We start from the raw sequence: 12,690 nt of genomic DNA, 5'->3' as shown, positions 1-12,690 counted from the left end.
ATGCTTTATAGAACACTCTACATGAACATCACCACAATCGTATCAAGGATTTGAATCACACCCCTCTTTGAAAAGTATTGATCACTGGTATTTGTGACTTTTTGATATTGGTTACGTAATTACCGCTCTTAAAATATTCGTCATCCCTACCTAACAGCAGGTCAAGTTTGCAAATCAACCAATCACAAGTACGATGACATTACTCATATATGTATTGAAATAATTTCCGAAGATTGGTTTATTCAATAAGAATTGAATTTTTGATCATTTGCCTCATAATACATTAAGTCATCAGGCATTCTTTTCTTTTACATTTCAAGTAAAACGCTTAGATTATTTTTTTACTTTAAAATTTGCCACACATAAATTAAACATATGACGTTTGATACATTAACTGTAACCGTAACCATCCGGTATTAAATCGGCGGGAGCGTCTCTTCATCAGCTGATTGCTTTTTTCAAATTAATGTTCAGCAAATTTTTTTGTTTGTTAAACATGTTATATTAAATACTTAACTTAAATATTAAACACTTTTTCAGAAATAAGCTAGCTTACATATCAATTTAATCGGTATGAGCTTTTTTTTTATTAACTAAAGAATTGTTCCATTAGAATGACTTGAATTTTTTGTGTCGAAACTTTTTTGTTTGAAAGCATGCACTATTTTTATTTAAAGTGTTATTTCCTCATTTCAAGAATTAATTTATCATCAATTTCGTAGAAGTAGTTGCTTATTTTAATTTTTTTCATCTCTTATTTAGACACACATTAATTAATTTTATAGTAATTATGATGGCTGCCTACTGCATGGGATAAATTTTTTTTTTCAAGGAATCGCATATATATGATTTTCATCTAATGTTTTATGAATAAAGAGTTTATTTCTACTTTATCAGTGTTAGCTATGTTTTTCAGTGTAAAGAAAAGTATTCATGCTTTATTTATTTTCATTGGATTGTAGAGAAATTTACTCATAATTTTATCCACTTCATGAAGTAAATGCTTGCTAAAATGTATCTGTTCTATATTTGTCTTTTAGAATTTTGAAAAGAAAATGTTCTCATTCCTTCTTTTAAATTGGAAGGAATTGGTAAATTAATTTAGGTGGGCTTAAATTTTCTTGACAGGCATGAATAAGTATGTGCACATTATTTTCCATTCTGTAGGAACTAAAATTCTGTATTTAAATTATTTATTTGTAGTCATGTTCAGTTAGTTCAATTTGGTTTCTTAATTCTTGATGAAATTAGATCTTTTAAACATATATGGTTAATTTTTTTTTATTTACGAGCAGAGATTTAAAAAGTAGCAATTTCATCATATTTTACTTACTTCAGAAACTTAGGTCATGAATTTCTATTAATATCCAGTGAAGAGATATGTACTACAGTTGAATTTATTTATATTCTTGGATGCTTATTATTCTAATATAATTAATTATAATAATTTCTAGAATATATGCTTTTTGTTGTTTTTTCCATTTTTTTTCAGAAAATACACTTAAGAGATCCCACTTTTTTTCGTTTTATAGCTATTTCACCATATAGATGTGGAGAGCATATAATCATAATAAGGGGGAAACATGGTAGCCATTGTATTTTGACCATCTCAAGGATGGCCATGGTACAAACCAGAATTTCCTTTGTATGTTATTTACTTCACATTCCCATTTTTAAATGTTTAGGCATGCAACAATGCTTGCCTTCTTTTTATAATACTGGTCAGAAAACTTGTTAACCTTTTTAATCATTTGATTTTAGGGCACCTTACTTTGATAGTTATAATAAAACAAAGTTATAAATTATTGTTATTGATGTATTATAAGAAAGATTATATTTGGGGCTTACTCTTGTTTAAAGATATATTGGTTCTTTGTCATAGCTCTTACATTGGTGTTGATAATCTTTGCAGATCTGAGTGACTTTTTTTTGTCAAACTTCGGTCTAAAAACTACAGAAAATTTTCTCATAAAGAATATATATAATAAATGCAATTTATTATAACATCCGGGTTATACGATACCTGCTAATTACATATTTTTTAGCTGTTTTGAAATTATAATTTCCTTTAACTTTTCCGGAGTACCTTTCTACATAATTGTTAAGAATTAGTGAAAATAAATAATTTTAATGCAAGCCATATAATTTTTCCCGCTAAGGAAAATCCAACATTGCACTGAAAATAAAATTAATACTATAATAAAAACTTATATCAATTTTATTTTTAAAAGACTGGAAAATAAGTCATACATCTGTTTAAAAAAACTGGGCATTCTGTGGTGGCTGAAACCTCTTCAAATTGATGCCCAAACATATGAAATTTCAAAAATGTATAAATAAAAAAATTAATCTTCCTTTGTAACATTTTTCTGTTAAGTTTAATCATCAAACGATTTGTATCACAACAAAAAAGTTGTGTATTTTATTTCACCTGAATTCTTAATTTTGTGTGTCTTACAGTTAAAGAGCATGAAAGGTAATAAATCTCCTTTCCCTTAATATATAAATTTTGTTCTGCTAAATTCTAGATCATAAATAAAGAGAAATTTTTTTCTATGTAACTATAAACCCTTTTTTAAAAATGCTATTATTTCAAATAATGTTAAATTGTTACTTCTTTTCTTTGCTCTTTACACTCTTTAAAATCATGTTGCATTTTAACTAGTACGAGTATCCTCGTAAGTTAAATATACATACAGGGAAATTTTTTTCCAGATTTGAATGGCAACCCTGTTTATAAGAGGATGCATATCATTATTAAAAGTTCTTATTTTTTATTCAAGTACTTATATTTTTCTTCTGTTGGAGTGGGGGAATCCCTTATGCTAGATTTACCTGATTACCGACTGTTTTTCTTTGCTATGACAGATCTTTCCGTGAATCCGGACATTAGTGGGAAAGGTTTTATCTCAAGTTAGAGAAATACTGATTGAATAAGGAACATATATCCCTTTCATTCATTAGGCTCCCCACCATTTGCTTGTTTAGACAGGGAGAAAACTCCTTTCCTCCGAGAGATGATTTTATGTATTCACTTAAAAGCCCTAGTTTTGATTTTTAACAGTGAGTCAGTATTTCTCTTCACATGATTACTTCTTTGTAGAACATTTGTTACTAGTATGTAAGTATAAGAGAAAAAGAAATGTAATCGCCAGAAAATTTAAACTTTCTTTTTCACCCAATCTTCCTGATTCAAATCTCTGAATAAAACATTTTTGGAAATGTCTGTAAACGCTAAAACACAAAACAAAATTCGAGTTGAAATTTCTGAACACCAAATTTGCAGATTTCACTGAAATTTTGAAAGAAATCTATTTCCATTGTTTATTTATTTATATCTGTTTATCCAAGTACAGGTGAATAGAACTTTAAAGCTTTAACAAAACTGGTAATATTTAGCGCACAATTTTAGCATCTAGTTGAACATTTATCAGTCTTTCTGCTCGCTTGCATATAAATATCATAACAGAGAAACACAATAATTTAGATAAATGAAATTTGATAAGTAATCTTGTTTTTAAAAATTGTAGCGCCATCGTAAATTTTGAGTTCAATTGACTGACGAAAATGTTATGAAGCATATTTGTTGCTCCCCCCCCTTTTTTTGTTTTTTTTTAAATACTATACTAGACCTCTGAAAATAAAATATGTTTGTACTTTTGACTTTCATAGTTTTGCCCAAGGTTCCTACTTTTTATGCTGGAAGGAGAGGTAATGATATCTTTCTTAGAAAGTATGCAATGAAGTATTGGACATTTTCAGCTGGTTTATATGTCCTGCAGAGCATATTAAACCATTTTTTTTAAATGTGTCTGAGTGATTACCCACCCAGAATGAAATTGGCTTTTTATGCATGTGATATTTATAAATTAATAGAACTATTATTGTATACTTTAAAAGAAAGTTTAAGAAGAACATTTATTTTTGTCCGACCCAAATATTATGGAGCATATTTGTTGCACCTCCCCTTTTTTTTAATACTATACTAGACTTCTGAAAATAAAATATGTTTGTACTCTCGACTTTCATAGCCTTGCCGAAGGTTTGTACTTTTTATGCTGGAAGTAGAGGTGATAATATCTTTCTTAGAGAGTATGCAATGAAGAATTCGACGTTTTCAGCTGGTTTACATGTGTTGCAGAGCATATTAAATCTATTTTTCAAATGTGTCTGAGTGATTACAATCCTAGAATGATCCTGGCTTTATCTGGCTTAAATAGCAGAAGGTCCTTATATTTATAAATTTTTGTATTCTTTAAAAGAAAGTTTTATGTGTTAAAAATTTTTTTCTGTACATTGCTAATGTCAGTGTAATTTTTCAATTACTGCAGAATAGAGAAGATAATACAGGAATAAGAGGGAACAAATTATTGTAAATCTTACATTTCACAAAAGAAACATCCAATTGTTATATCCTTTTCTAGCGTGATTGTCATTAGCTTATTTAAAAATGCCTTGGAATACAAAATGAATTCATCTCCAGTAAATTTTGCATTGCTAAGAAATTATGTTCTACAGAGAACAAGTAAGGGTGAAAAAAAAAAAAAAAAAAAAAAAAACGTTTCTGTATTGCATTTTTATCAAAAAGGTATTTAGAAAAATCCAGACTTCATATTGATTTCTTGGTCAAGTTTTCTTTACACAGTTTTGATTTTAATGTCTGGAAAATGAGAATGAACTAGCTATTTTTATCCTTTAATTGAATGATTATAAATAATAATAAGAAAAACTATAGAGTTTTAAAAATTAATTTCATTCTTTCTCATGAAAAATCATCTGTTGAATTCAGCATTAATAAAAATATTGATTTGGAAAATTTGAATGAAAAATATTTCACAACAATTATTCTTATGACTACATAAAACAGTCTGGCAGAATCCACTCAGTAGTCATTAATAAAAAAGTTAAGAATTTTAGAAATTCAGTCCATTTAAAATATTGCCTATTTTTGTGGATGGTAAAAGAAATAGTCAGTAGCATAAAGTTAGAATCTGATTTCTTGATCTCTTTATGATGAAAGAAATTTCTCTTATAAAAGGGAAATGTTGAAATTGAACACAAAACTATTTCACTTGTTTGGCAAGCTAGAAAATTTTTACTACTAATAAATTCTAATGAGTTGGAAAAGTTTTTTGGGGAAACTGACTTTAATAAAATGTGCTTGAATTTTATATTCTAGTTTTGTTTACTTATGTTCTTAACCTTTTTTCGAGGAATTGGAATATTAATGAGGTAGGAATATAACTTTTTTTTTTCGCTTATGGAATTATACAATTGTTAATTGTATAATTTAAGACGTGGTGAAAGTCATTTAATAAAATCTATTATTATTAGTCTATGCAACCCATTTAAGACTGCAAATAAAATTACTAAATATAGTGAGTTATTGCATGAGGAAATTTACACTTTCCATCCCAGCTATGCTGAATCGTATTTATTGCATATACAAATATACTTAATTTTTGCAGTAATTTCTCAGTAGGTGCACTGTTACAAATTATAGGATTAATTTAACATTCCACTGGTGGATGTAATTATTTTAGATTTCTCTTGCTTTTAAGAAATATCAAACAAGATAATTTTATTTTTATTTTAAGCTTTTTCACTGAATTTCTTCATTAACATTGTAGAAATATTTGCTTAAATTGTATATTTATTGTAATTTACTGACTTTTCCTAGTACTGATTCTATTATATACTGAGCATGAAATAATTTTCCCACTTTGGAGGGCTTTAGAATGGCCATTCGTCCAAATGAGATGAAATTTGAGCTACAGTTTATTCAAATGATGTGCTTCACATTTATTAAACAAAAAATTTTTACATGAAAATCCACCAATAAATGGCAATGTAAATACACTTTCAAACATTTAATATGCTTTATAAATGTTAAATAACACACATCAAAAATGTAGCATTAAAACTACTCAAGATGTTTTTCTTCATGTTCAACAATGTGCTCTAGTCACAGAACTATATTTGCCATATCTGACTGGAATAAGTCTGTTAGAATTTCAAGAACACAGTGCCAAATACTGTCCATCAGATCTAACACAGATGCTGGTCTTTCACAGACCAACATGTTTTGGTCCATCATGGTCTTTTAGGAAACTTCACAACCAAAAGTTGCACGGAATGAATTCCAGCGAACTAAGAAGCCATATAATTGGAAAATGATGGCTAATCACTCGCGAATCTGTGAAATGGTGTTGTAGTAATTGCTTTCCTGATGATGTGAGGATGTGTATTATACTACATAAATATAATGTGACAATAATAATAAATAATGTTATTACATCTTTTTATTTTCTTTGTCTTGGTTTTAGTATTTGAAAATTATAGTTATTTCATGGCCATTTCTGTACTTACAGCATTTGTTCATCTTTTGAATTGATAAATACTGAAGTAAAATGAATAGCTATGTTTAAACATGAATTGCTAGTAACTTTGGAAAAATCTAAAAGGTTTGGAACTAAATAAGAGTTTCATTATGTTATTTTTAAAAATAAAAAAAATGCCCCATTCTTATTAAGTAAATTAATAGGGATATTTCTTACAATTTTTAATATTGTATCTTTGTAGTTTGTATTGCTTAAATGTATTATCGGGTTTATGAGATTGTTCTTCGTGGTTTATTTTTAGTTTAGAATATTTTCAAACTTTTCTTGTTGAATTTAGTTTCTGTAATATTTTTCATTAATCTTTTGCATCTCAACTTATATGATTCATGATGTCATAAACTGAATTTTAATTTTTTAGAATCATATCTTTGATTAAGAAATTCTTCATTCAGACATTCTTCCATTTCTTTCTTTTTTCTCTTTTGAAAATATTTAATTTCTGTCCGAGTAATGGCTTGCTAATTTTTGCTTTAAAGGATCTGTATTGCTTTGATAATGACAGTAGTGAGAGTAGCTGAAGTATTCAGAGTGCCAATTGAAAGCAAGCTTTAAAAATTGCATAATTTTTCTTTTTCTGTTGTTTTAGAGTTCTTGCATTTCAGAGTTTACTGATACATATGTTAACTATTTATCTATGTACGTATTAAGCTATAATTGAATTTTATAAGTTTAAATTATTAAATTAAAAAGTTTTCAGTATTTATGTGGTGCTGCCTCCTGTTACTGCAAATATATCAAACTCAATTCGTCTATTTTTTATTATGTCATAATTTGTATAAATTCTGGCATTTTATAAAATTAAAATGCCTAGTAAATATTTTAATTTTACAGAATTTATTGTGTCCAATAAATCCTTAAAAACAATAAGCTTTTTAAAAGTATCATTTTTAATAGTTGCTTTGTTAATAGTTTTTCATAAACATTGAAAATTTCTATATACTCAACAAATTTCTCTTTCCAGGGAAGCCTATTGCCTTGAAAAGAAACTTAAGAATTAGAAGATATAGACTGATATTTACAAAAGGTAAATTGATTTTTCATTTGGCATACTTTCAGTGAATAGGACTGAGCCTAGTTTTTGTTTTCATATAATTTAAAACTTAAATGAAGCAATTTTTTTTTTTTTTTTTTTTTTTTTTAATTTAGACTGTCTGCCTAGTGAAAAAAGAGGGGAGGATGTTATTTTTCAACTGCATAATCAACATATACAGTTAAAATTATAATAGGTAGAGGTGGAATGCATCTCAATTTTTTTTATGTACAATTTTTGATTTTATTTAATTGAAGTTTTTATTTTATTCTATAAGGAATAAGTATAATTTATAGGATGGCTAATTTCAAATTCATGGCTTCTTGTTCGAATTTGCTCAAATGAATGCCAGATTCTCTTATTTTCCAAATGCTATCTATTTAAATTTTAACATAAATAAATTTACACATGCAGAAGTTCTGTTTACAAAGTATGTTTAGAAGATGAACGACTTGTCAGTTCCTTCAACTGGAAGTATGCCTTAAACTTATTCAATAATTGATGTAAAAAATTACTGACTTCTCTTGTTTCATTTGTTCAATCATAGATTTAAAGACAGCAGGCTTCTAACTGAAGATGGCAGTCAAAAAAGATTTTAGTATTTCAGATTTAGTTTGGGCAAAGATGAAGGGTTTTCCTTTTTGGCCAGCCAAGATAGTAGAACCCCCTACAGATAAAAAATCTACTCCTAAAAAGGCACGTCATTATGTATTCTTTTTTGGAAGTCTAAATTATGCATGGATAAAAGATGAAAATATTGTACGTCATTCTGAAGAAATGCTACAGTCTACTTCCAGTAAGAAAAAATCAACCCTTTTAAAATTAGCAATAAAACAAATCATTGAAGAAGCACCCAAACAAGCTAAATCACTAGTCAAAGAAAATGAATATCCTAAGAAGTCTCCTAAAGTATTAACAAGTGGTACTGAAAAGAAGATTGCTAAAGTACAAAGAAAGAAAGTGAAGAAGGAAATCCAGGAAGTTCGAAAGAGAATTTTACCTAAACGACGTTGTACGGATAAATCAGAATATGAAAGAACATCTCCTCCTCTAAAGTTAACTAAAAGGCCTACTGAAGATTTCTCTGAATTAAATACACCTCCTAATTTAAACTATAAGTGTATAGCTGTTAGCAGACTATTAGATGAGAATCCTTCTTCAGGAATTACCAGCAGTGAATTTCAGCCATTTCCTACTTTTGAAACTGAAAGCCAAAAAGAAATTGAAGAAGCACCCAAACAAGCTAAATCACTAGTCAAAGAAAATGAATCTCCTGAAGTATTGACGAGTAGTACTGAAGAGAAAATTGCTAAAGTGAAAACTGAAAGCCAGGAAGTTCGAAAGAGGGTTTTACCTAAACAACGTTGTACGGATAAATCAGAATATGAAAGAACATCTCCTCCTCTAAAGTTAACTAAAAGGCCTACTGAAGATTTCTCTGAATTAAATACACCTCCTAATTTAAACTATAAGTGTATAGCTGTTAGCAGACCATTAGATGAATATCCTTCTTCAGGAATTACCAGCAGTGAATTTCAGCCATTTCCTACTTTTGATTTACATGAATCCAATGAAGCCATAAAAGTAGAAAATGTCACACCATCGCATAAGAAGATTGGATTTATTGGTCTCGGAATGATGGGTCAAAGGCTTCTTAAAAATCTGCTTACTTCCAATCACAAAGTCACAGTTTGGAATCGAACCCCTGAGAAATGTGAAGAGTTTGCTAAAGTTGGGGCTGAGCTTGCACATACTCCAAGTGACGTGGTTGAGAACTCTGACATAATTTTTTGCTGTGTTTCTGGTCCTGAGGCCTCAAAAAGCCTGGTTTTTGGAAACTGTGGCATTCTTTCAGGTCTTGAAAAGTCGCCACCTGGATCAAAAAGTTATGTTGAAATGACTACATTGGATCCAACTACATCAATAAACATTCACGAAGCTATCACAAGTAAAGGTGGGAATTATCTTGAAGCTGCAATCTGTGGATCTAGAAAACCCGTAGAAGATGGAATTTTGTTAATTTTGTGTGCAGGCGATAAGAATGTTTTTGTCTCTTGTGACAGTTGCTTTTTTACCTTGTCAAAAAATGTATATTATCTTGGAGCCTATGTTTGCTTTGCTTCTCAGATGAATCTGATTCTTAGTACAAGAGTGGTAGAATCACCTGCTGCCTTGTTAGAAGCCTTGGACCTTGTTGAGCGTTGCAATCTTTCTGAGGCCAGTTTCTTTGAAATTATGGAACCAATATGTTCACCTCTTCTTATAGAAAAAGGAGAAGCCATATTATCACGTATCTTTAAAACTAATACTGCTCTTAAGTACCAACAAAGAGATATAATTTCGGCTCTTACATTTTATATAGACCGTGGACACCCAATGTCAGTCACGACAGCAGCAAATGAAGTGTTCGAACGTGCTAAACTTCGAAATTATTCTGACCGTGATGTATCTGCTGTTTACATGGGAACTGAGTATTAGTGTCAGTTCATTGTTTTGCTATACTATGTTGTATGCCTGAGGGACATATATGTTTTTTTATCCCAATTCATTGTAAAATGTTATAAAAGATTTCATAATCCATTAAAGATATCATTCATACAGTTTTATTTTCAATTTAGTTGTGTCTTTTTATTATTTAGTCTTAAACTTTTATATTTTCATTTTATCATCATTGGTCATTTTATATTCTGAAACCAGAGCAGCTTAATTATTAAATATATTGAATAATGATAATAAAGCGCCTTATTCCTTAAAATTTGATTTTTAATATTTATTCAATTTTGATTAAGAATATACGTACATGGTGTGCAAAATTAGTCCATGCATTGTTCTCAGCTGAAGAAAAGACATTTAATTCTCAGTAATAAATTATCCTATTGTATATATATCCCCTCCCCCCTGATGCAGGTACAGAAAGAATAAAATTGCAGTATAAAATGTACTAATATAATTCATAGACTATTGCTATTAATGAATTATGGAAGTTTTTATTTGTGTATTGTACAATTTTAACGAATTTAAATTAATAATAATATTTATACATTTCTTCTACTTGGAATATAAAATTTTTTAAGGAAAAAAAAGTTTGTTATTAGATACACAATGAAAAAAAATTTGTATTGAGTTAAAGTCCAAGTCACTCGAAATATTTTCGAAATTTACTATGGTATGAATAGCATTTTTATTTCTCGTACTATATACTGTACCAATAGATTTTATATTATACACTTATTAGAAAAGACCTTTTTATAATTTAAAAGTAGTTTATTTATGATTTCAATAAATATTACCTTCTTAGAAATTACTTAAAACTGTAATAACTACCATTATGGTCTAGAATCATGTTGTAAAAATATAATAAATATCTTCTTTAAATGCCAAAATACATGAAATCTTATTATAAAATTACTGCTAGTAAATGAGTGTTTTAAAAGCTATATTTTTTACCATATTTGAGCAATTAAAATCAATGCAAATATTATTTACTTCTTATTTAATTTGATGTTAGTGTCCTAAAATCCACTTCACTGATAAAAATATTTTAAATTTATTATAACTATTTAAATCCAAACTAATATTATAAATATATAGATAGATAGATAGAAAGACAAATGTATTATTTTTCATCATTCAACTTAAATATGATTAACTCTGAGCTCAGTGAGTGCAAGAATTCCAGTGCCTAAAAGTCCTTCTCTTTCTTCAGATAAATTACAGGAGGGGGACACCAATTAAGCTATAATTCAAATGTGTGGTCTGTTTTTTGCCTCCTGTAGTTGCAGTTTGAAGGAAGGGTTTGCTTATTTTGTTGCTGAATTTACACTCATGTGTGTTTCAAAGATTTTAGATGCCTTTTTTTTTTTTTTTTTTTTGTATTTTATAATTACTTCAGAATTAGACTAAATTCAAAAAAATAAAACAAGAGTAAACTATATTAACATCAAACATTACTACCATCGAATCTTCTTTGGATATTTTTTTTTCCAAAAGTTTATTTGCTTACTTATCAAGGATGAAAACATTTGATAAAATTAAAATTGGTATTTTCAGTTTGTTTTTTAGAATTAGTGTTTTATTTTTTATTTTTTAAACCTTTATATAAAGGATATAAAAATTATGAAAACTTCAATGAATAGGAAACTATTTTAGTACCAAAAATCTTGAAAATGCAAACTTGTTTTTAATTATTAAAGTAAAATTAAGCTTGCTTTTATTTGCTTTTTGAAACTAATCAATAATATTTTTACAAACTTTGTAGATATAGTGCAACATTAAGTAAGGTGTTTATAGCTCGAAAAACTGAAAGGAATGCAATGAAATGGTTGAAAAGATGCACCATTAAAATCTGTTATTTTGCTAAAATAATAAAATTATTTTCTCAACATTAAATTTAAAACATATCTCTAATTTCCAATAATACAAATTCCTTTAATAATACAAAATTCCTTTAATAATACAATTCCTCCAATAATACAAAAAAAAAACTAATTCTGTGAAGATGGCCGCGAAGAGTATCTTAAAACAATTCTTTTGCATCTTCAACACATATAATCTTAATATTATCAGTTAAAAGTGCATAATTATGGAGAAAAAAAACTGCTCTGGTGATATTTTATGATGAAAAAATTATTGCTACCCAAATGCTCATTTGATTACTCAAATGTTACCATTATGATTGCCCAAATAATCATTTTATTCCTTCTCATAAAATAATTCTATTTCATAATCATATAGTATTCTTACAGCAATTCAAATTAGTTTCTGAATCAAAATTAATATTTTCGATTTCATAATTAAGACATAATAAATTTTATCCCAAACAGCAAGATTTTTGCGTTTCTATAAAATTAGGAAGTTTTTAATAAAAAAATAAGATTATCTGTACTTTTCGTGCACATATAGACACTTCTCAATCAGTGTTCATAATTTTTCAATTATTTTCAAAGAAGTTTCATGTAAATTTAAGCTAAATGCATCAAATTTTACTTTGTTTTTAAATTTTAGACAATAATTGATTTTTATTAACAGTCACCACATTTTTTTAAAAAAATGCACTAAATGTGAAAAGAACAGTAATTGTCAAAATTTTTTTATTTAATATCTAAGTGGCGATGTTGGTAAAGCAATAAATTTAGAAAATTTCATTTATAATTAAATAAGGCATCAAAAAAAAAATGAACAAAAAGATTTTTTAAAAAATTATCTAAATAATCAGTGTCAATAAAAATAAAAAAAGAAAGAAATAGATTTTTTAATTGA

At 27.8% G+C, this 12,690-nt stretch overlaps 1 protein-coding gene across 1 annotated transcript; it reads left to right on the top strand.

Annotated features, from left to right (window-relative positions):
• Nucleotides 1-424: 424 nt before the first annotated feature.
• On the top strand, nt 425-10,033 carry LOC129960501 (cytokine-like nuclear factor N-PAC). Its single transcript, XM_056073970.1, has 3 exons — nt 425-571; nt 7,363-7,425; nt 7,979-10,033. Exon 3 carries the CDS (start codon nt 8,008-8,010, stop codon nt 9,907-9,909), a length of 1,902 nt encoding a protein of 633 aa, XP_055929945.1. The 5' UTR covers nt 425-571; nt 7,363-7,425; nt 7,979-8,007; the 3' UTR covers nt 9,910-10,033.
• The last annotated feature ends 2,657 nt before the right edge of the window (nt 10,034-12,690 follow it).

Source organism: Argiope bruennichi, chromosome X2 (genome assembly GCF_947563725.1).
Source record: "Argiope bruennichi chromosome X2, qqArgBrue1.1, whole genome shotgun sequence".
NCBI classification, from domain to species: domain Eukaryota; kingdom Metazoa; phylum Arthropoda; class Arachnida; order Araneae; family Araneidae; genus Argiope; species Argiope bruennichi.
This window is presented reverse-complemented; position numbering and strand designations above follow the sequence as displayed.

Excerpts from the sequence above, each read along its gene's own strand:
- LOC129960501 (XM_056073970.1), top strand. The coding sequence starts at position 8,008 with ATGGCAGTCAAAAAAGATTTTAGTATTTCAGATTTAGTTTGGGCAAAG.